A 22,855-nucleotide genomic window follows, 5' to 3' on the forward strand; every position below is an offset into this window, starting at 1 on the left:
CCCCAGCGGCCGAGGGGCCAGCCTGCCCCCGGGCCGCCCCTCCGCCGCCCGCCTTTGTGCCTGCCGGGGGGCAGAGGAGGAGCTTGCAAAAGTTTTGGGCTAAAAACCCACCTTTTTGCTGCCAGCCGAGCCCGACGTCAGGGGCCGCTGTGCGCCGCGCGGGGCTCCTCACGCGGCCGCCACACAAAGGCAGCAGCTCCGCGCCCTCCGCTCCGCAGGTGAGTGCGGCCCCGCACACACACACAGCTCTCGGGGTCGGGCCCCACCGAGATGGGCGCCCCGGGCGAGGCGAGCGACGACCGCCCGTCACCTCCCCAGGGAGGCGGCAGTCATCCAGGCTGAGGGCTCTCCGGAGTGGGAAGGGGCTTTGCCGGGGTGGGGGATAGGCTCCGGCTGGGGAGGACCTGCAGAAAAGGGCAATTGGGGCCGAAGGACGGGGGGCGGTGCCCCCCCGGTGCGGGATGGTCTGAGAGGAGCCACGGAAGAGCCTGGAGATGCAGAAGGAAGGAGTTCGGTAGGGAGTCAGGGCTCCTGGAGAGCAGACGAGTTGAGTCAGTGGCCCGGCATCCTACCACCCCCCCCTCCCATTCCTCTGGGGAAGCACCCCACACTGGTTCGGGGAGAACTCAGCTGGTGGAGATCCTCCGATCGGAGCCCGGGGAGCTGCCCCGGAGCAGGGATCGACCACCGCCCGCCTCTCCGGAGGGCGAGGGAAAGGCTCTACGGGGCTCTGGGCACAGCATCTACCCTGAGGAGGGAGCAGAGGGCAGAGTGCGGAAGGGCGCTGCCTGCTCCTCTCTCTGCCCTCAGCGCAGGGGCAAAACACTTTTCCCTTGGAGCACCTTCTCTTCACAGCGAGGGGAAGGTGAGGCCGCCTGCTGGAGAGCCCCACAGCCCCCGTGCTTCCCTCAGCACCTCTAGGAAAGCCTCCCGGCCGTGCCAACGCCTTGGCTCACGGCCACACGCTCGGTGTCCCTTTTCCAGGCAGCAGGGAACTTCCTACTGTGGCGGTGCTTGTCGCTCCAGGCCACGGGCTCCCGGGCGCTGGGCTGGCTCCTCGGGTGCCGGGCTGCCTGCCCGGAGGCTGGGAAGCAGCTCAGCCCGCAGAGGGAGGACAGCAGCGCTGCGCCCACCACCGCCAGAGCCAGCTGCAATTTGAGCCGAGCCGAGAGGTCCCACTTCTGGACAAGGGCTGTGAGGGGGGGACAGCCCGGCCCCTCTCCGTTCCCGGGAGCGCATGGGGTCAGCATTGCGGGATCAGGAGCTGCGGAGGATGTGTGGGCCGTGTGATGTTAGGAGAAGTCGATGGCACTACCTGCCCTGGAACGGTGTCCGGAGAGAGGTCCAAGCTTTCCCATTGCAATAGTGGGTATTTGAGCTCTGCTTCAGCTTCACCAGGTGATTTTTCTTTTTAGAGCTTCAGCTTCACCAGGTGATTTAATTTTTCTTTTTAGAGCTAATCTAGATCATAAAAACCCAGAGCAGCTGGAGTAGGGGGAAGGGAGAACAGAGGCTGATGTTACATGAGAGCCAGCCAGCATCTGAGGAGGAGAGAAGCCAGGGCCCCGCAGGGACGCAGGAGGAGTAGGGCTGTGCGAGCATGCCTGAAGGTGCTGTAAGCCCAGCCAGAAAAAACTCTTGTTTGCCTGGCTGTTTGGAAAACCAGTTGGAAAACTGCACTCCCTTTTCCTTCTGAATGCTTTAGGATGAGCCACGACTGAAGGTCCCTGCAGACCTTTGCCTGGGGAAGGTGACGTGCTGGTCTGAGCCTGGGAGCAAATTCAGGGGTTGCTGGGGCTGTGGCTGGTCACCCCCTCAGAGGGTATCCTTCTGGCATCCCTCCATTTATATGGGCAGGGCCCCACTGTGCCCGTGGCAAACAGAGGGAGTCCATGCCTGGAGGTGAGACGGGGATGAGCACAGCAGCTATGGCTGTCTGCCCTGCAGAAGACCATGTCAGAAGGGCCTGAGCAGAAGGTTAGTGGGAGGGATGGGAGGTAGGTGCAAGGAGCACAGGGAAATGCTCAGCAGCAAAGTATGGGAGAAGTTAACAGAACACGTGAAATCAGGGTGATGGTGTGAATAATATGGATGTCAGATGAGCTACCCCCTAAGAGCCGCTGCAGAAAGTGGGACCGCCATGTGTGTAAGTCAGCTCAGCTCCAGCCTTGTCATCTGTAACCAGCCTATCTTGGCTGAGCCCTTGTCCCCTTTGAAGGCAGATGGGTGAGAGCAGAGCTGAGCTGTGCTGTGCTTGGCAGGATGGCTCCCAGCCGGGCTGGGTGAGGGGGAAGGCAGATCTCAGCCCCACGACTGTGCCCTCAGCCAGCCACTCTGTGTAATTCCCTGTGACAGTTCAATGCAGAGCAAAGCTGGTAGCTTGGCGGTGGATGCATGAAAGGTGAATGCACTGGACCCTGAGTAATGTGGGATGCTGCTCTCTCTGGCATGCTGCCCAGGGAGCCCAGGGGAGGGATCAAATGCTGACCCCGGGCTCTTCCCTTCCTTGATGTCCCCTGGGGCCTGTGGTTCATCCTGTCCTCTACAGCCCAGTTCTGCAAAGCCCATCACAGAGTCAGGGCAGGTGCCGTGTATTTTCTGGATGGCTGCTGCCACACAGATATGGGTGGCATCTTAGAAGGCTTTGGGGGAACAGGAATGGCGTCTCCAGATTTCAAATGCTGGTCTGCATGCCTGCACTCCTGTTCCCACTGAGAGCAGGATCTGGGAGCCCAGTGTGGGCAGCACCATCCCTCAGAGTCTTGTGGTGGCAGCCAGAGAGGAGCCGTCACATGGTCCAAGGCCACCGGGGCAGGAGGACAGGGCTCGATCCCCAGAGCAGAACCCTTATGTGTGTGCGCCCTTGTCCCCAACCTGCTCCCAGGTGTGTGCACACCTGCTCACCCCCTGCATGCATGGGTGGCATGGGCAGCAGGGTCCATCCCTCCAATGATCTCCCACATTGATAGGTGCTTTTTTTTTGGTGTTTAATCCACTGATATAACTTTCAGACCTCTCATGAAAGCAGGTTTGTTTTCCCGGGCTTTTTTCCTTCTCTCTGGCATCCTCTGGAACTGGAGTAAGGTACTGTGGGAGCTGTGTTCCCTGGCCCCAAGGCTCTTTGATATGGGGCAGCAGCCTGCTGGGTTATGAATAAAGGATTCACAGAGAAATATGAGGGTAAGGGCTGGCAACTGTATGTCCTTCCCCAGATGCTGTGTGGGCTGTGGGGTTCCCATGGAGAGCATTTCGACCACATACAGGACATTGGGGTGGCTGCAGGGGTGGGAACAATCTCTCAGCCCTGCAGCTCCCTGGTGGGAGGCGGTTGTTGAGGTACACAATTAATCTTCCTGTTGCAATTAGTGAACATATTCTACTGGGTGGCACCAAGCAGGGCACAGGGGTGTACACAGGCATGTAGGTGAGTGTGTGCTACTCCTGCCTTATACAGGCTGCCCACAGCCCACCATGCCCCTCCTCGACACCACATTGCACCCCAGCCTCCAACCCACCCAGTTCTCTCCTTCCTCCACAGGCAGGATGCAGGTTCGGAGTCTCTTCCTCCTCCTGGTGCTGATCCTGGTGGCCGCCACCGCTGAGGCTGGCAAGAACAAGAAAGGTGAGGGGCAGCCTGGGGCAGGGGGGCAGTGGGGCAGAGTGGGGCATTCTCCCCTGTTCCTGCAGAGAGCACCCACTCCACTCCACTTTTCCGCACAGAAAAGACAAAGAAGGATGGCTCTAAGTGCGAGGACTGGCGCTGGGGACCCTGTGTTCCCAACAGTAAGGACTGTGGCCTGGGCTACCGCGAGGGAACTTGCAAAGGTGAGAGTAAGAAGCTCAAGTGCAAGATCCCCTGCAACTGGAAGAAGAAATTTGGAGGTGAGTACATGGAGGTGGGGACCACCCTGTGCTGGGTGACCAGGGCTAATGTCCCACCAGGTCCTGGCTAGTTCTGATGCCTCTCCCACTCATCCAGCTGACTGCAAGTACAAATTTGAGAGCTGGGGAGGCTGCAGTGCTCAGACTGGCCTGAAGACTCGCTCCGGAATCCTGAAGAAGGCCCTGTACAATGCCCAGTGTGAGGAGACTGTCTATGTGACCAAGCCCTGCTCCTCCAAGATCAAGTCAAAGTCCAAAGGTCAGTTCCCACCACTCGTGTCCCCAGAAGGGTCCTGTGGCAATCCTGCCCAGGGGTTTTTCAGAGGTACCTTGGCCTATTGGGGTTGGCTTTGCTGGATGCTCTTTCCTTTGCACTGTGAAGTCCAGCTGCTGGCAGGGTGGGAGGTGCTACTAGGAAAAACCGTGTTCCCCCCACAAACCACTGCCATCTTTGGTGGGATGGGGATTCCCTGCTCTCCTCACTAGGACTGGTACAAAAGGAGGCTGCCTGCAGGGACACAGCCACTGCGCTGTGCTCAGCCAGCCATGCTGGCTACATTTCTACCACAGCAGCGTCTGGGGGACTGTGAGCTGCCAGCACATGCACTAACTTTTGTCTCCTGTGCTTCTTGAATGCAGCAAAGAAGGGCAAGGGGAAGGACTAGAGCAGGAAACCAGCGTCCTCATCAGCCCCTCAACACGGTGTCTACAGGACTGGATGTCCAATTGTAGCTGGCCCACACTACAGTCTTCCTCCTCCTCTCCTTACTCCTTTCCATGACCTCCTCTTTCACTGAGATGCCTTGTTTTAATCATTAGTGTTGTAGAGAGCAAACCCACCCACCCTGCAGGATAGGCTGCCTCCTTCCTTGCTGCCCCATGGGCACTACCTGTGCATCCTGCTCACCTACTCTGGGCTGCTGTTGGGGTTCACTGGGATGTGCTCAGAGAGATGGGATGGAACACACATTTTTCCACCCTCCAGCACAAATGAGTTGCCTTTAGCACATACTTTTGCAAGCCCAGGAGCCTCCTTGCTCCTCCACCAGGTACCAGGGCCAGAGGGAAGGGCTGGCTGTTGAATGCCTGAGTACCCCCATCACTGAAGCTTCTCACTCAAGGACTGCACTCACCTCAGGGGATTTATTTCAGCATCCCTTTGGCTGGGGCATGACTTACCCACAGCAGCTGAGGAAAACACAACCATCACCCTGAGAAACAACTGTGTCTCCTCTCATGTGTGTCCATGCTGAGGCTGCAGTACCTCTGCCTTTGCCATGCCAACGCCAATGCTGGGTGGGAGCTCTCCTTTTGGAATTTTTCTTTTTCTTTTCCAATAAAAATCTTTTTTAAAAAAGTATCAGAATTCCCCTGTTGTCCCCACAAGGTGCTGCTGTGCTGGAAACCCCAGCAAACCCCAGTTTTGCTGACCCCACTGGCACCAGCAGTGAAGTTACCATGCAGCTGGCCTGGGTGCCACATGCACATGGTCCTGGACAAAGCACCAGCCTCTTTGCAACAACCTTCTGGTTGCCACCCCTTACTCTTGGCAGAAGGGATGGGCTACAGGAAATGTCAGCAGTGGGTGACACTGGGAAGCAGGGAAGGAGCCACCCGGGTGATGACTCATTCATTCCTCGCACCATGGACATTAGTTTCCTGGTCCAAGGTCTTTATTTGTCTTGGGGTGTGTTGGGCTGCAGTTGTAACCGTTTAAAAATACCCAGAAACCCACCAGGCATTTTGGGTACCCCTAAAGGCAGTGATGGAGGGGCTCCCATCCGGGCTGGAGCAGCCTTTCTGCAGGTTGCACCCTGGCATGAGGACAGGAAGGACATACGGACACAGAGTTTGCAGTGCTAGAGCGGCCCCATCCCGTCCCTTGCCTGCACCTGGCTGCAAGGAGAAGGCTTGCACCCGGCTTTGGGAGAAGCTGGGGAGCCGCCCCAGGGCGCTCTGGGCTGCACACAGGGGTGGCTGGGAGGAGGCTGGAGGCGCTGGCTGGAGCCCGCATGCTGAGGGCCCTGCAACAACACCCGTGACAGCGTTACATCCATGAACAAAGCTCAGCAACCAGCTCCTTTGGCCTCCCTGCAGGAGCCCCCTGCACTCAGGGCACGAGGGGGCTGGAGGCCACCGTCATCCTCTCCTGCCTCCAGAGCCATGCATTAGGCCTCCCACACCCACTCCCCCCCTCCCACGCAGGGAGAGCGGGGACCTGCTCACGGCCCAGATGAGACACGGGGCCCCTTGGCCACACTGCAGACCCTCTTCCCACCCTTCTGAGACCCCCAGGTCCCCCCTGTCTCTCCCAAGGACAGTTATTTTCACAGTCACTGCTGCCCACCACTCAGGGTCCCCATTCCCCCAGGGCTGTGGAACGAAGTCCTGCACCACACCAGGGCTTTTCTTTCCAGTTTTAGTTTCCATCATTGTCGGGGGCAACTGGGTCTCACACTCCTTACCCAGGAGTGAAATGCTTGGTTTATCTGTCTGTCTTTCCAGCAAATTGCTGTCTGAGGGCAGAAAGGATGTGAAGGGGAGAGCAGAGCCAGAGCCCAGGGAAAAATTCTGCCCCAGGACCCTGGGTGAGGATGTCTGATGGCACTCTCAAGGGAAAGGAAGCATCTTGCCACATCTGTTAGGGTCCAATCTTGACTACCTTCACAGGGGGCCTGCCTGGGCCAGCAGGACTCCCCATTAGCCTGCCTGAGTCAGCCTGGTCCAAGATGTCTAGCAATGTTTGACCCTGGTTTCTTTTCATTTCTTGGGTAATAAACGCTTTATAAGCCAATGGAAAGCATCCAGCATTAGCCCATCTGCATGCAGACAAGATCTGATGCCATGGAGATGGTCAGCTGGGGAAAAAGGTACATCCAGTCTTAGGAGAAACACTGATGCCATTTGGCCAATCTGAAGAGCATGGAGCTGGGAAGGGCTCCTGGTGACCACATCTCCTCTTGCCTCTGGCTTTCTCCCTGGCTCCCTGAGCTAGTCCCCAGGCCCAGGGTGACTGGAAGGACCTGTAGCTCAGAAATGCCTTGGATTTTTGTCAGCATTGGATGAAGGGCATCCTCTGCAATCACTGCACAGTCTGCACTGTTGTGAGTGGTGAGCAGAAGAACCCCTGCTGGCAAAGGAGGCAAAGGGAAGGGTTTCCATAAGGATACTGAAGTGGTCCCTGAGTACCAGTTTATCTGGCTGTGCCAATGTTCCTGTACTGGCACATGAGAAGGTGCTTGAAGGTTTTCTTGAAAGTAGCATTGCAGAGGGCATAGCAGGCTGGGTTGATGGTGCTGTTGACATAGCAGAGCCAGTAGCCGATGGACCACACTGTTTCGGGCACGCAGGTCTCACAGAAGGTGTTAATGAGGACCATCACGTTGTAGGGTGCCCACGTGAGTATGAAGGCCAGCAGGATGGCAAATATGGTGCGGGTGACTTTCTTCTCCCGGGCAGCCATCTGGCGCTTCTTCCGTACCTGGCTCCTGGCGATGCTGGCAAACTTCCTGGCAACATTGACTGGGCGGCTGTTGGCCAGGGAGTTGTGGTTAGAGGCACCTGACTTAGCTGGCACGATCTCAATGGCGGTGACACATTCAGACCCAGACTGCTTGGTGACAATCTTAATCTTGGACCACTTGGAAGTTGGGTTCACCCGGGGGATGGCTGGACTCTGTCCTTGCCCTGCTGGCAAGACTTCTGCTGTGGGCTTGTCTTTTGTGGTCTGGGTCATGCTGACGGTGCTGGACTCATTGGATGTCTCCTTCTCCTCCTGATGGCCAGTGGCCTCTGTCTGTGCAGATGGCTGGTCATCCACTTTCCCATTCCTCACCTCCTCCTTCACCTCCACGGCCCTCTTGGGAGAATTATTGTTGTTCTGTTTGACCATGGGGCCCTTGAGGAATCTGAGGGACTTGGTTTTCCTCTCTTTCCTGCTCTCAGGCTTGTGCCTCCTTACCCTGCTTCTGCTGGCCAGGGAGATATGGATGTACAGCACCGTCATGATGACCACGGGCAGGTAAAAAGCAGCAATGGCTGTGCCAAATGTCACCGCTGGGTTGGAGAGGAACTGGATGTAACATTCCCTCTCAGGGACTGTCCTCTTGCCTACAATGAACTGCCAGAACAAGATGGCAGGGGCCCAGAGAATGAAGGACAATATCCACGCGGCCGCGATCATTAGCCCTGCCATCTTGGTGGTCCTCCTGGCCGGGTACGTCAGGGGCTTGGTGACACAGAAGTACCGGTCAAAGCTGATGATGAGCAGGTTCATGACAGAGGCATTGCTCACCACATAGTCCAGAGCCAGCCACAGGTCGCACACCACGGCCCCCAGTGGCCAGTAGCCTTTGATGATGTAGACCGTGTAGAGGTTCATGGAGAAGACCCCGATGATGAGGTCTGCGCAGGCCAGGCTGAAGAGGAAATAGTTGTTGACAGTCTGGAGCTGGCGGTTCACCTTGATGGAGAGCATCACCAGGATGTTCCCCACCACGGTGACAAGGCTGAGTGAGCCGGTGACAGTGGCAATGAAAACCAGCTCCACTGTCTTGTAGTTGGTGGGAGGCTGCACAGCCACCTCGGAGTGGTTGCCCAGGGTGAAGTTGTCATAGGTCAGGTTGGCCATCTTTGCCTGCCAGGGCTGAGCAGAGAGGTTGTGCATGGGATCTGCAAGGAGAGCGAGGACAGAAAGGGAGAATATCAGACCTGTCAGCCTGTCCTGGCAGCATTTCCTCAGTTTCCCAGGCCAGCACTGCCGTTGACTAGTGCTCAAAAATCTGCTGGCATTCCTGGACTCCTCTCTGCCACTCCAGGAGTCCATTGGAGGCATTTTTTGTGTCCCTATTTAGCAGTAGAGGAGGCAAATGAGTTGCAGGGAGAAAAGCAGGAGTGCCCAGAGAGGCACAAAGGGGAGCCAAAGAGCTGGGGAAAGAGGACTGCAGAGCCAGGAGGGATGCACATACAGCACTCACTGCCAGAACAGCACAGCATGGAGCCAGTGCCCTGCCCCAGGGACAAGAGCAGGGTGATGGTGTACCCCAGGCATGTTCCACTGACCTCCCCACAGCACTCCCCAAGAGAGGCCTAACCCGCAAAACCCGTGCCATGGTCTGCTCGGCTCACCTGTGTCTCTCACAGCAAATAGCTCCTTCTGGAAGATGAAATCTGAGAGAAGGAAAACAGCAAGTTACACCACATCTTGTGTGCATCCCACAACATCTTACTGAGGGCACCAGCCTGTCCAACAGAGGTGATCCTGCCCAAAGGGTGACACTGCTGAGATACAGATGCTGAAAAGACAAGAAAGGCTGAAGGTGGGTGCTCTGGTGTGGCGCAGCGCACAGCGCAGCAGGCTCAGGAAAGGGAGGGAACTGCACAAATGCCATCAGTCACTGATGCTGGGAAGCAATGACCCCTTCCCTCAGTCCTACATCACAGTGCAGCTGCAGCCACCCAGGCCAGATGTACAGTGTGGAGTCAGACACCTCAGCATGATACACGGAATTATTTATGAAAAGTGATGAGAATTATGGACAGAATTACTGCCTTCATCCAAACCAAGATGCCTGTAGTTAATCACCCAAGGTAAGAGGTAAGAGTGGAATGGACTTTAAAAAAAAAAAAATCAATAGGCAAGAAGTGCTGTATTGAGACGAAAGGGAGTTTCCTGGAAAGCAAAGGAAAAGCAAAGGCACTGAGGGAGTTGGGCAGGACAGAAGAGCTTTCCATTGAACCTGCCTCTCCCACACCATCCAGACCTCCAAAACATGCTGGGCCTTCACCAGCCTCACCCTGGCTTCTGGGGGCATTCCAACCCTGCCAGACCATGGAGGGCAGCCCCTCCAGCAGCTGCTCCTGGTGCCCGGGGCAGGGGCTCAGCCTCATGGGCACTGCTGCCCGGAAACCAGCAGGAGCCAGCGAGTGTCCCCACAGTGGGAGTGCTCAGCACAGTGTGTCTCTGGCTTGGGAGATGACTCCAAATGCCCAGGACTCCTGAAGCTGATTTTGCTGAATGTATAAATGTGCCTTTAACACACACCTCTTCTGAATAGGGCCTGGCAGGCTTTGAGATCAGTTTGTCTGTTTTAAGTATTTGAAAAGAAATGTCCTTGTCTTTCATTTGTGGTGAGGGTAGGAGATGTCTGCCAGCAGCAAATAGCCACGTTTTTAATATAAGCACTTTCTAAAGAGATACAGGTGTAATTAAATGGAAATGTGGCTGCTGAGATGCTAAAGCCAGGATCTGATGTAGCCATTTAGGCAGCTTCTGCATTAGCAAGGATACAGCTGTGATAGTGATGGAGCTCCTCTTACAGGTGCAAGGAAAATAAGTGGGTGAGGGACAAAGAAATACCTACCATTATCCTCTAAGCATGTCTGTGAAGACAAAAGGCTTTTAAAAGAAAGCAATGCCCTTTGGTAGATGCTACATGCCACATACAGATGGGGTGAGGAAGCCTGGCAGCATTGCCCAGGCTTGGAGATTTGCACCCAGCTCCAAGCACAAGGGATGCATCAAGGGAGAGGGAAAGAGGTTTCTGCTGCCATCCTTCCTGGGCACCCAGCCAGGGATATGAGAAGAGGTGATAAGTGTATAAAATGGCTTAGAAATATATAATCATGGCAGTTTGGGGGGTGGTTTCAGTACAATAGAAATGAGTTTTAATTTCTTCACTTTGGTGAGATGGGGAGATTTAACTGTCATTCTTGTAACAGCTAATCAAACTGATCAGACAAGCTAGCAATCATGCAGACATCTACCCCAGCTCTTCCAAGAAGAATTTGAAAGTCTTGAAAAGAAACCTTTCCATCGTCTCTGCTAAAATGTGGGTTTCAGTTTTCTCACTTTTGTTCCTGAACTGGCATCCTCTTCTAAGCGTGTCTAATTAATTATCAGCCTTGACAGAGGCTTGTGTTCTCAGTTACCCAAAGTAAGAAAAGTCCATCTCAAGCCCGAACTGTTCTGTACGTGTCCCAAGACAGGAGAAAAGGCCGCGGCAGCCCCTCAGGCGAGCCTTTGGATGCCACCCAGAGGTCACGCTGCAAACTGGTGTGAGGAGGCAGAGGCAGCTGCCGCCTCGGAAGGTGGGCTTAAACACTGAGCCCTTAAACTCGATAAGCCTTCACCTAACAGCAAAAAATAAAGCAATCCCCTGTTTGAGAGAAGCCTTGACAAAGCTGAGAGAACACTTCAGTAGGGCTCCTAGGGCTGACACCCTTACCTGTGACACCAACTGGCTTTGCAAATTCCCTCAGACTTTTGGCAGTGATTTACAGCTGGTTGTCTCCTCTCCATCGAAGCCGTTGGGAGACTCCAACTCTTTACTGATAGCATCCTCCAGTCCAAGAGCTTCTGTGGCAGCTGCAGTGATCACCAATTGTGTCATCAAGGGAAATACCTTTCCCTTCCCACACAGCCACAGATCCAAGCAGAGAAAATTGTAATTTGGGTGGGGCCCAACTACTGCGGGCAGTGGGCACAGCAGGGTCTCCAATGCTGCCGGCAATCATGGGTGTGACCACTCTTGTGCGAGGAGTCAACCCCAGAGCGAGAGCAAAGCCAGCGCTCTGTCACAGGTGACGCCTGAGACCGCAGCAGCATACTCCTGCTGTTTCCCTGATGCGCCTCATGCGCCTTCCCAGCCAGCCTTCCCAGCCTGTCGGCTCCTACAGGCTGCCTCAGCCTCTTGCCAGGTAGGAGAGGAGACAGCCCTGTCACGGACTGCTGGTGACCACCCTGTGACCAAGAATCTGCAGCAGCTGGAGGCCGGTGTTCCGTCGGCTGCATTCGTGACTGAGCACCTGCTGAGCACTCGGCCCACGTGGGATGGAGGGGTTAGTTCCCTCCCGCCCCTGCTGCTCCTGATGCAGAAGGAGCTGGCTGCCCCCTGCACGGCACAGCAAAGGCATTTACACACACCTGCGTGATGGATGAGCTCCTGGAGCAAGCAGCCCTCCTGCCCCAGTGTTCCCCACATCTTCTCTCTGTACTGCACAGCCGCCCTCTGCTCCACAGCCCCTGCCCCACATGGCATCACCAGCCGTCTCCTTTCCTGTTGTGGCACTGCCCCCATCCCAGCATCATCCTCAGGGCTGGGGATACCCAGGGAGCAGGTGCAAGGCAGGGCAAAGCCATGTCTGGTCCACATGCGGTGGAAGTGACATTCTGCCTCTGGGAGCGAGCAGAGCTCTGCAAGGAACCCCATCATAAAGCAAGCCCCACACCCGCACACCAGCCTGGGGAGGGAGATGTCACAGGGGAGGGAGAGGAATCACAGAAAGCCGTGCTTTAGTGGGCGCCTGCGAGCATAAGCTGCTCCCAGAGGAAATGGGCTTTAGCCCTGCATGGGTCTGGAGCAACAGCACAACTGAAAGGACCTCGAGCCCAGGGACAGGATGGAGGGGCTGTGGCTGTCAGCTCCTGGCTGAATGGATCCTGTGGGGGTCTGGGAGCTGCCTGTCTCCAGGAGAGAGGAAAGGTGGCCCCCTGCACCACAGGCACATTCCAGGAGAAGGTACACATCACCTCCTGCTCTCTCTGGGTGCCAAGGCTGGGCCTGGGCACATCACCTTTGGTGTGACATTTGGAAAGGGCCAAGGCAGCCCTACTGCCAGCCCCCTGCCTATCTTGGCCTTCCTAAAAGTGCAGAGAGGGTAAAAGTCTTAACGGGATTAATCCTGTCAGGTCAGACTGCTGATGTGATGTGGGGCTGGGCAGTTTGTGCAGCCACCACCGCAAGGAGGAGAGGAGAGAGAAAAAACAGGGAACAGAAGACACTAGACATTTATGGCTCACGCTCACAAAGGAAAGGTATACTTAGGGTAGGATGGCAGTTTGTGGCGCTAATTGCATTATCTAATAGCTGTTAATTAGTTCCTGAATCATGGCACTACTTTATAACTAGTGAAGGGTTGTTCTGGTTGACAGATTCACACCCCTCAGAGTGTGGAAACAGAATTCCTAGATGCTGGGAACAGGCACCTTAGAAATACAACATATGAGAGAAGATGAAGGGCCCGCCCCATGTCTGGCAGGGGAGGGTTGGTGTTGGTCTGCTTCCGTGCTTCTGCGTTGGAATGATGAAGACAATAAACAACCAGAAAAACAGAAAGGAGATGAGGGGCCAGCAGGAGCTGTTGCATTAAAATGGCAAGCCCTTCAAGCTCCAGCTGGTGGCTGCGCTTTCACCCCTCTGGTCGATGGATCCCTGAAGTCCTTATCCTGCTCCAGAGGAGATCTGAGCCATTGTGGAACAGGAATTGTTTCTTGTCAGTAACATATGGGGTTCTGCGCATTTGATTTTTCCATTGAATAATTTATTCTTCTTTCTTCCTCTGCTATTCAACTGGTCCTCATGAGGCAAAGCAATTTCCTCCACCCCACAAGTTAAGAACCTCTGACAGCTTTTCCTGGAGCCGCTGGAGAAGCAGTAAGCTCGGCAGCACAGGAGCAGCCAGCTTGCAGGGGGAGGTGAGGGGGCCAGGGAACTCCCCCCGTGCCTGGTGTGTGTTTGTGCATCAGGTTTGTAAAATTTGCTGCGTCCAGGCCAGAAGGGAGTGTTGAGGTTGGTAAGCCCGCCACCCCCCCAGGCAAGCCAGGAGCCTCCCTGCCTTCCCTGTGGTTAATGCTGGCTGTCCGAGCGAAGCCGAGGTGCCGCACCCAGGCTGGCTGGGTCCGGCTGCGGGGAGCCGCGGATGTTGAGCTGCTCCTGCTGGTGGAGCCCAGCCTGGCAGGCTCACCAGCGTCCCACGGCAGCCGCAGCTGCTCCCCCTGCCCAAACGTGCCTGTACTTGCCTGGATCCCTAATGTGCCCTTGGCAGGCTGTAAGGGGCCACATGCCATTTACCCACAGCATCACCAGACAAGAAGCGAGCCAGAGAGAAAGTGTTTTTTAAAAAGTAATTGAAAGGTCACTCCTATAAATAGCCTACCAGAACACTGGTCACTCTGACAATTAATTAACCTCCTGTCACCCAATTATCAGGCCAAATAAATGGCCTATCAGTGGAACTCCACTAGCAAGTGTGCTTGGCAAATGCCACGCAAGCCGAATTCCAGCCTTACCCTGCTGTGCCCAGCCTGCAGCTCCCTGGCACCGGCGGCTCCCCAGCAGCTCCCAGCCTCCTGCGCTGGCTCCGGTGGGAACATCCCGGCGGGAGAGGGCTCACCACGGCACAGCAGGACCCGGGGGACACAGTGCCCTCGGCCGCCCCAGGGTGCAGCTCCCTGCTGGTGCCTGAGCTAGGAAGGCGCAGGGCTTCCAGCTGAGCTGGGCTGGAAACACACTTCTCCCTTCCCATCCACTGCATTAATGCTCTCTGCCTCAGAGAGATGCTCATGTTCTTTTATATGCCTGGCTGAAGCTTTAACAGAACCCAGCTGTTTCAAGGCAGCCCAGCAGAAATAACCCTGCTGCTGCTACAGGTCCCACTGCCGAGAAGGGCTCTGGGACCAGCCAGCAGAGAGGAAGGAGGGGGGAGAGAGAGGATTGCAGCAACAAGTGACTGCCTGGATTAGCTGGGCTCTTCCCAGGGAGAGGTGAGTGGTGGGGACCAGATGCCTGGGGCAGAGAGAATGGTGGAGGAGTGACTGAGAGCCAGAGGGACAAGTGCTGCAACACCCAAGAGCTGTTTGCTTAGAAAAGCAGCTCCCCTCCCCAGGGACAGGCCTTGCCTGGGGGCAAGGGGGAAGGACTTGGCTCCTTTTGGGAAGCCAGCTGTAGGGAAGCCCCCTCACTCTGCCATGGCCCCACACAGCCACAGGTGCCCATGCCAGGTCCCCACCACCCACATGGGGAATCTGCCCCCCCAGGCCAGGGATCTGCCCCCCCAGGTGCCTGGGCTGAATAAGGCAGGGGCTGGCCCTCATGCAGAGACCTGCAGCACCCTGCACTCACCCTGCGTGTCCCCAGGGCCCCATGAACTGAGGGGGAATGCAGCTCAGGCAGCCAGAGATGCAACGCTGCTCTGGCACGGGGACATGCTTGTAACTCATCCCAGAGCTGAGGCACCACAGGGAGCAAACAGTAAGGTGCTCATCTGAAATTTTAAAGACTTGGCAATGGAAACAAGAGCCCCTTGCCCCATGGAGAAGCTCCACAGGGCTTTGAGAGGACAAATGAGCGAGCTAAGCAATGGATGAGAGAAAAGAGCTGAGCCAAGGGCAGAAAATCAGGCAGGAGCAAGAACCCTGCTGGATGGAGGGTTCTTGCATATGTGAGAGCCCTACTCCTGGGGGAAGATAGCAGATGGGAATCTTTGGGGTGCTAATGAAAAAGGAAACTGAAAATATGAGACCCCATTTGGCCACAAGACCTGACAGAGGATTTGGAGGTGATGTCTGCGCAAAGGGATAGAGTGAGGAAGAGGAGCTGTGGCAGAAGATGGGCAGGAGAGCCAGGGCATGGACAGGCAGAATGGAAAATGTGGGGGTCAAAGTGCCAGGGAAGGAGAGCAGGTAGGAAATCCCTCCAACAGAAAAGGGGAGGGATGGAGAGGATAGAGGTGGGAATAGTCTCGGTCTGCCAGGGAGGCATTACTTATCTCCTCTAGAGAAAATCCTAAGAAAATCTTCTTAGAAGGAGGGACCTCACACAGAGACACTGCCTGCAAACCTCTCCCTGTTGCCTTCTCTGGAGGCTCCCACCACCTCCTTGCTGGGCAGAGTGGGAGCGGTGCTGGAGCTGGAAACCTCTTTGGGCTGCAGCTCTCTGGCTCAGGCAGCCCAGCCCAGCCTGGAGCCACCTCTGTCACGGCAGCATGCTGATCCAGCCTGTTGTGCTGTGCTGAATAAGGCAGGGGCTGGTCCCCATGCTGGCCCCCTCACCCTTTTTGCTCCCCAGGTCCCCATGAGCCGTAGGGTGGGGATGCAGCTGAGACAGTCAGGGATGCAGTGCTGCTCACCCCACAGCATAGGGTTTTAGCCACCTCATGGACAGGGACTGCACATAATAGCAGAGGGTTTCATGAGGTGAGCATTACTTCTGGGCCTTGGTGAGTTATCTGAGCTCTGCAAGAAGCATAGAGACCACCATGCTAGACACTGCTCCTAAGTGCTGCAGAAGGGCAGGCCTAAGGCCAGGCAATTTATGCCTGCCAGGCAAAGGCAGATGCCAGAAGGGTTGCATTGCTCTCCACTCCTCTCTGTACACATGCATGCACTTTTTTGGCCTTATCTGGGACTGCACATGATGTAACTGTCAGCAGAGGAGGGATCCAAACTACCCCAGTGACACTAGAGACGGCGAGATGCCGGGTACTCTCCCATCTCAGTCATGCCAAGATCCCTCAAGGACCTTCATCCCTCCTCAGCAGAAGCAGCCTGCCACGCTGCCTGGGATTAGGAGCTGGCATGGACACTGGCAGGGTCTGCAAGTGAGGGGCCAGTGAAGCACAGTGCCATGGAGGCCTCTGGAGAGCTGCTCTGTGACCTGGAGCGGATGCAGGGCCCGGGACATCGTGTTTGCAGACTCATGTTTTCAGACCTCAGTGTTGCACAACTGCAGCTGAGTTTCCCACAGACAAATAAATCTAATTCTGCTTAAAGAGGCTGAAGACATTAACCCCTTAACTGGCCAATGCAAACCAAATTCACCAGGAGCCTTAATGCTGCTGATGACATTTCACCTCCAGACATATCCAGCTGAGGCTCCCGGTGCCAGCCCCACTGCCTCCTCTGCCAAGCTGCAAGGTGCTATACAATATGCTAGATTTAAAAGCAGTTGTGGTATCAGAGGGGCTGCTTCTCTGCCTGGCTTTCTTTTTTTTCTATTGGGGGAGCACAGCCACCCTCAATATCTCAGTAACATGCCGATAGCTCAGGCCAAGCCTGCTGAGCTCAAGGAGCTCCACGGTTTGCACCGAGTTCTGCCTTTAAAGGACAAAATTCCTAGCTGCTGCCCCTCCTTCACCAAGTGACCTGGGATGTAACTCCTCTTCAAGACTCTTGAAGACAAATAAACAGCCCTGTGCTTCCCTCTCCAGCTCTCTCTGAGTCACTGGAACAGGTGGGAGAGGTTCCTCTGCAGCCGCACACCTCAACCTGCCTAGCGCTGGGGCGGGAGGTGGGAAGGGAACAGGGCACTCGGGAAGGGAACACACCTCTGCCCCTGCCTCATGCACCGACTGGGAATGGGGCACACGTTGCACAGGACATAAAGCATCACGGGGACAGGGTCACAGCAATGCTCTGATTTGCAGGACCTCCAGCAGCAGTTTTGGGGATCGTCAGAGGGACAAAAGCACTGTGCCTACAGCCATTGCATTTGCAGGCTTGGACAGGCTGGTGATGTTAATTTTCTCCGCAAACTTGCATCATACAAGGTAAAAACAGAGCCTTTGCTGGAGCTCCTCCTCCATGTGGTGCAGCCTCAGGGCTGAAGGCATCTCTGGAGGGTCCTGAGAGCAGCCCCGGGGCAAAGGTGTGAGCAGCTGCGCGCCGCACGCGAGGGCTGGGCAGCATCTCCAGCAGAGCCTCGCTCGCTGTGTCACACTGCTGGGACTCAGGGCCTGAACACAGGGCAAATGATGCTGCCCTGGCACAAAGTCCCAAGAAGACCAGTGCACCGATCCGCAGGGAAGGTGGGATGGCTGCCAACAGACAGACAGAGTGAGGACACCCAGGTGTCTCTAGCTGGGGGAACAGGGACTGGTTGTGTGTCCCCTGCTAAAACTCTGTGTCTAAGCATCAAGGGGAGGATCTGTATATGAGACACCTTGCCCTGTGTTCATGCATCAGTAAAATACTGGAATCATGGATCAGCCTGACCAGGGAACACTTGCCTCAGATTAATTAGTCCAGGAATTGCCTAACTCCCTGAAGCTTTAGTAAATGTATTTGTTTGAATACAGGGCAAGGGTCCACTTTGGTATGTTCAAGGGTCTGGATGCAGCAAGACTGTAGGCCTAGAGGCTTAAAAGGATGTCATGGTGGGTTGTGCTCCTGGGGACAGTCGAGGCTGGCACACTCCTCCACTTGGCTCTGAGTTAGACAGCAGCCAGACATTCAGGCCCTCACCTCCTGGTCTGCCAGGGCCCTGGGCAGGAGAGCACATGAGTCTTCCTAAAAGCTGTTGTCCGCTTTCTGACTGGTCACACAAATCCCTCAGAAGAAGGATGTATTTGGCATGGTTCCAACCACCAGCTTGAAGAGGCTTCAACAGTGCCTGGGTGTGGAGCCTCACTGCACCCACTGGGGCCTGGCCCACTCATGGTGGGTGCTGGTGCTTGGGCAAGCTAAAGAGCAGTCAGCAGGGGATGCTGGGGTGGGAATGAATAGAGAAGAGGAAGTACATGGGAATGATCTGGTCCAAAACTTCCATTTCCTCGCTGTGTCAGGTCCTGCACTCTCATATCTCCCCAGAACATGTCTTGTAACATGCAGTTTTAGAGCCAGAATGGATGCTGAAATGCAAAGCAAATCTCCTCCCTTGGCTTACTGGAGAGCAATAAGGGCATAGACCCACGTCAGGCTGAGGAGCAGCTGGCTCGAGGACAATGCCCGTTTCTCCAGAAGATGCCCATCAAAGCCCTGGCTTAGCATGCCAAGGAGAAGGGGTCAGCTTGTGCACAAGAAACAGTTGCTGTGTGTCTGTCCGTGTGGAAAGAGGAGCTGTGTTTGTGCAGAAAGCAGCAGCCCCTTGCAAACAGCCTCCATCTCCCTCTCCTCTCACAACTGATCCCCCTGCTGCCTTTGCAGAGCTGCATCTGCCACCTCGGCTGGGCGCTCCCCAAACCTCCTCTCCTCTGTGGATGCTGCTGGTCAGGGCTCAGCAGGGCAGGCAGAGAAAGCATCAACAACACAAAGGTATGCTAGGGACTGCTCTGCATCAGCTGCTCCTCCTGGTCTCACTATTTTTATTCCCTGTTTTTGTCTTTTTTTGTTTTTGTCCTTTTTTTTTCCTCCTGGGGAGATATTTGTCATTTTAATTTTAAAGAACAAAACAACAAAATCCCAACTATGACAAAACCTCCCATCAATGGGGTGGGGACACAGCTTGTGGGGACAGTTAAAAGAGAAAAACCATGCTCCTTCTGCAAACTCCGAGTAATTGGATCACAGCCTTAATTAATCATTTCAGTTCATTTCTCTTCTATGAAAGAAAACAGACTGACCTCCTGAGATGGGTATGCCTCTCGTGTGAATAAACAAACCACTTTTACTGGTAGCTCTTCTCCTCCTTCTCCCGCCAGCTTTCCTCTGCCCACTCATCAGGTCACTCCCAGGGCCACTCCAGCTCCATCCACCAGCCCTGGACACTTGCTGCCACTCGGAGCAAGGGCACACGGGCTCAGCTCCTGCAGGAACCAGGGCTGCTGCCACCCCTGCACCCATCCCCACCTCCCACACCCAGGGCTCCCACCACGGGCCGACGTCCCTGCTGAAGGGGGAACAGGGATGGGCTGCTGATTGGGATCTCCACTGGATGCCCTGCTCTTTGCTGGATGTCTCGTGGGGGCCTAGTCCAGGCTGGAGAGCAGCAGCAGGTGCTCAGATCACAGGAGTTAGGATGTTAGGAAGCAGGAGGTGGTGCCCAGCAGTAGAGACAGCGAAAGCATCTTGGTGTCACCTGTGATTTCAACGTGAGCATTGTCTCTGGTGCTGTTTCACCAAAAACCTGGGCTCTGGGATCCTGTCACCTGAGTATTTTGATAGACAGTGCCTGCATCAACAAGCCACCCAACTGCATTGGTAGCAACCCTTCCATCCTCTCTGCTCACTCTGCAAGCTGTGGCAGAAGTCAAACCACCTTTGGAGGTCACTCAAGGCAGTTGTGATAAAGCAGGGAGCCTTCAAATGCTCAAACAGAGCCCATCTCCCAGCAGGGCACAGGGGAACACCAGCTCTTCCTCAGGTTGGGAAGTATCTCCCTAGCCTTGGGCTTTCCAAAGACTGGCTAGAAAAATCCATCCACAGCACAACCAGAGGGGTTGAAAACAGGTCAGACAGAAGCCAGTGCTGCTTTTATTTAAGAAAAATTGTAAGAACTGTTCCCTAATTTGAAGCCAATGGTATTATTTTGGAAAGAAAGAAGGGTGTGGCTGCCCAACTCTTGTCCGTGATGTGCCAACAGAGAGCACGGGGCAGCTCTGCCATTACCAGCAGCAGGGGTGCAACAGGGCCAGAAAGGGCTAAAGGGAAGACGAGATCCACACTGGGGGAGAGTGGGCAAGATCTGTCTCCCTTGCAATGCCCTATCTGGCAAAGGGCTCTGTGAAGAGGGGGCAAACTTCTGCCTAGTCATGTCCTGGGAGGTGGCCACAAGCGCCAGAGGGGTTTGCCCAGTATGGCGACAAAGTATCCAACAGATAGGGGATCGTGTCCCTGTTGCTCTTGCTGGAACAGCGAGGGAAGCAAAGAAAGCGCGCAGGTAGTTTCTTGTCCGGGAATGTCTCCTTCCCAGAGAAGGCACCAGGGGAGCAAATAACGCCCGTCCCGGGTTTCCTCCTGGGGGGTGCCTGTCCCCGAGCCGCAGGCTGCTCGTATTCCCTACTCAGGGCGCTGACAAGGCTGTTTCCTGGGTGACAAGAGGGACCCGAGGTTCCTCGAGCGGCGGATCCGGGGAACGCTGTTGGTTTGGATGGGAGCAGGGAAAGGGGGTGCCAGACATCACCCCGGTCCCTGGCAGGGCGGCACGGCTGCAGACATCCCGGGGCAGCGAACCAGCGCGAGGGTCCCGACCCGAGGGGCATCCCGGCGTTCCAAGAGAGAGGCAGGAATGCGGGAAAGTTGGCAGAGACACCTCCCCCATTCCTGGGAGACCGCGTGCCACATCCCCCGGGGGTGCGGAGCCCCCTCCCCATGCACCCCAAGCCATGCCGACCCCCCCGGACCCTGCGGGGATGCCCCGCGCCCCCCGCCCTCGCACACGGAGCCCCGAGCAGCGACTCACCGGGCAGCCCAGCCCAGGGCGCGCCGCCGCCCGGCGCCGAGCGGTTCTCAGCGGCCATGGTGCCGCGCCGCGCCCGCGGGGGCTCCGGCTGGCATGGCCCGGCTCCGGTCCCGGCTCCGGTCCCGGCTCCCGGTCCCGGCGGCGCCGCGCGCGGCGGAGGGGCGGGGAGAGGGGAGAGGGGAGGGCCCGGCGCTGCCGGCTCGGCCCCGGCCTCCTCCCCCCGCCCCCGCCCTCCCCCGCTCCCAGATGTGCGCCCCCAGATGTGCGCCCCCTCGCCGCCACGAGGGCGGGGGTGGGAGGAGCGGGGCTCACGCCGTCGGGAGCCGCTGCCAATCCCCACGCCGCCGTCCCCCCGGCTCAGATGCGGCCTCCCGTCCCCGTCGGGCAGACGTGCGGGAACGCTCCTGCAGCACCCCGGACAGCGCTCCGGCCCCGGGCTCCGGCCCCGCTGCCCCCGCACCCCCGGCGGGGAGATCCCGATCCGCGGCAGCGCCGGGAGCGCCGGCGTCCCACGGCGGGAGAGAGCGAGGAGCAGGGAGGCGCCGAGCCGGGCCCCTCACGGCCCGGGCAAAGGGAGGCCTCGACACCTTCCCCAGTCCCCAAAAACTCTGCCGGACTGTCACTAACACTCGGAACTGAGGTGTTCGCGCAGAACAAAAAAAAACTCATCAGGCAGTTCCACAAGCAGCTGACTGACTGTCCCCCAGGTCTGCCTTCTGGTAATGAGAAAGCGTCAAACAAGAATAAACAAAGGGAAAAGGGGAAAAAGCCCAAACTCTTCCCTTTCCTGTACACCTTTCCGCTTCCCTCCTCTTTAAACCCTCTTACCCACCCTCTGCCTCTCACTTGTGCTGTCTCACAGACGCACACGGGTATCATTTCCCCATCTGTTCGGCTCTCACACGCACATGTATAGACACACATAAACAAATACAGGCCGCACTGTAACTCTCCTTTGAAGCGATTACAGTAGCAGATGGGTTCCTACCATCCACTCCTTCATCCCCTTACCCTCTTCTCACACCTCTCTGACTCTGGGAGTGTTTTAAGTCAATGTCTCCTCTAAAGATGTGTCCAGTTCACAGACTGGACCTCTCTTTCCCCTAGATCCTGCAAACTGGTATCTTCTCCCCGCCATTGGAGATGTATTTCTGAATTCCAGCAGAGAGAACATTGTTAAGGTAATTCAGACAATTTTCTCTGATGACACATCTCCCACTCCAGGTGCATCTCTGCACCCTGGAAAGGTTAAAGCCTTTTGGCACTCGCATGTGCTGCTGCCTTTGCACACCAAGAAGCCCCTGCGACAGCAGGGAGGCAGATGCACCACCATTATTTTAATCACCATAGGCCACATTCTGGCATTTCTTTAGTGAGTTCAGTCAACTCATGTTTGTTTTCCTTCCTGCCTTCTTTGAGAAGCGAGAAGACAAAGCTTTCCAAATGTTGGCTGGTGTGGAGCCGTGCAATTGCACTGAGTGCAATGAGGTTTTGCTGGCTCTTTTCAGCTTAACATCTGCCTGCACTCTTTTTGCAGTCATTGACCAAAACCCGTCAAAGACTCCAGCCAGTTATTTGGAGTCTCTTGCCTTGTCCAAAGTCCTCACCTCAAATAAATACCATCCTCTCCTCCTCCTTCTTTCCCACTAAAAAAATGAATGTAAATAAACCTTTGTCACGCTCTGTGAGAACTCATCAGGCTGAGGAAATATCTGCTTCAAAGACAATTTGATTGTACTGGAGTTGGGTTATTTGATTGGACTCTTGTTTCAAGCTACAAGTCCCCATAGAAAGACAAAAGACTGTAATGAACAGTGAGATGTCTTCTTCCCAAGCTGATCAGTCATGGAGATAAAAGCGTGTAACCAAATTGAATACAAAACTTTCCAACTTCTAACTCTTAGCTTAGCTATATGCACTCATTAGTCAGAAGCAGAATTTCTGAAAGCCTGGACTCACTATACATATTCCAATTAAAGGCAGCACTTGCTTCTTTTGTCTTGACATATTCACACATTCCCTTCTAATGGTCTGCCAGTGAATTTCACCAGCCTCTCTTGCTGCCACCAAAGTGACAT

At 55.7% G+C, this 22,855-nt stretch overlaps 2 protein-coding genes across 4 annotated transcripts; one reads left to right on the forward strand and one right to left on the reverse strand.

Moving 5' to 3' along the window:
- The first annotated feature begins 60 nt into the window (after nt 1–60).
- On the forward strand, nt 61–6,736 carry MDK (midkine). The gene is made up of 5 exons (XM_014268163.3): nt 61–218; nt 3,539–3,622; nt 3,721–3,882; nt 3,980–4,141; nt 4,522–6,736. The coding sequence occupies exons 2-5, from the start codon at nt 3,544–3,546 to the stop codon at nt 4,545–4,547; spliced, it is 429 nt and encodes a 142-aa protein (XP_014123638.2). The 5' UTR covers nt 61–218; nt 3,539–3,543; the 3' UTR covers nt 4,548–6,736.
- Nucleotides 5,534–21,175, reverse strand: CHRM4 (cholinergic receptor muscarinic 4). 3 transcript variants are annotated; one of them, XM_074543057.1, is made up of 4 exons: nt 20,778–21,175; nt 11,109–11,248; nt 9,010–9,051; nt 5,534–8,553 (listed from the first exon to the last, which is right to left on the reverse strand). In XM_074543057.1, the coding sequence occupies exon 4, from the start codon at nt 8,546–8,548 to the stop codon at nt 7,076–7,078; it is 1,473 nt and encodes a 490-aa protein (XP_074399158.1). In that variant the 5' UTR covers nt 8,549–8,553; nt 9,010–9,051; nt 11,109–11,248; nt 20,778–21,175; the 3' UTR covers nt 5,534–7,075. The 3 variants fall into 3 exon arrangements, with proteins under 3 accessions (XP_074399158.1, XP_005480107.1, XP_005480108.1); XM_005480050.4 differs by lacking the exon at nt 11,109–11,248 and having other exon boundaries at nt 20,778–21,170; XM_005480051.4 differs by lacking the exons at nt 9,010–9,051; nt 11,109–11,248.
- Nucleotides 21,176–22,855: the final 1,680 nt, after the last annotated feature.

The sequence above is a fragment of the Zonotrichia albicollis genome, chromosome 6 (assembly GCF_047830755.1).
Source record: "Zonotrichia albicollis isolate bZonAlb1 chromosome 6, bZonAlb1.hap1, whole genome shotgun sequence".
Lineage (NCBI taxonomy): Eukaryota > Metazoa > Chordata > Aves > Passeriformes > Passerellidae > Zonotrichia > Zonotrichia albicollis.

What these genes read in the sequence shown, in the direction of transcription:
- MDK (XM_014268163.3), top strand. Translation starts at nt 3,544, where the DNA reads ATGCAGGTTCGGAGTCTCTTCCTCCTCCTGGTGCTGATCCTGGTGGCC. An exon ending in GGCTGGCAAGAACAAGAAAG is followed by an intron (nt 3,623 to 3,720) that starts GTGAGGGGCAGC and finishes TTTTCCGCACAG; the next exon opens with AAAAGACAAAGAAGGATGGC. An exon ending in CTGGAAGAAGAAATTTGGAG is followed by an intron (nt 3,883 to 3,979) that starts GTGAGTACATGG and finishes CCACTCATCCAG; the next exon opens with CTGACTGCAAGTACAAATTT.
- CHRM4 (XM_005480050.4), bottom strand. Translation starts at nt 20,835, where the DNA reads ATGGCCGCTGAGAACCGCTCGGCGCCGGGCGGCGGCGCGCCCTGGGCT. An exon ending in GCCCTGGGCTGGGCTGCCCG is followed by an intron (nt 9,052 to 20,777) that starts GTGAGTCGCTGC and finishes TCCTTCTCTCAG; the next exon opens with ATTTCATCTTCCAGAAGGAG. An exon ending in ATTTGCTGTGAGAGACACAG is followed by an intron (nt 8,554 to 9,009) that starts GTGAGCCGAGCA and finishes CTCTCCTTGCAG; the next exon opens with ATCCCATGCACAACCTCTCT.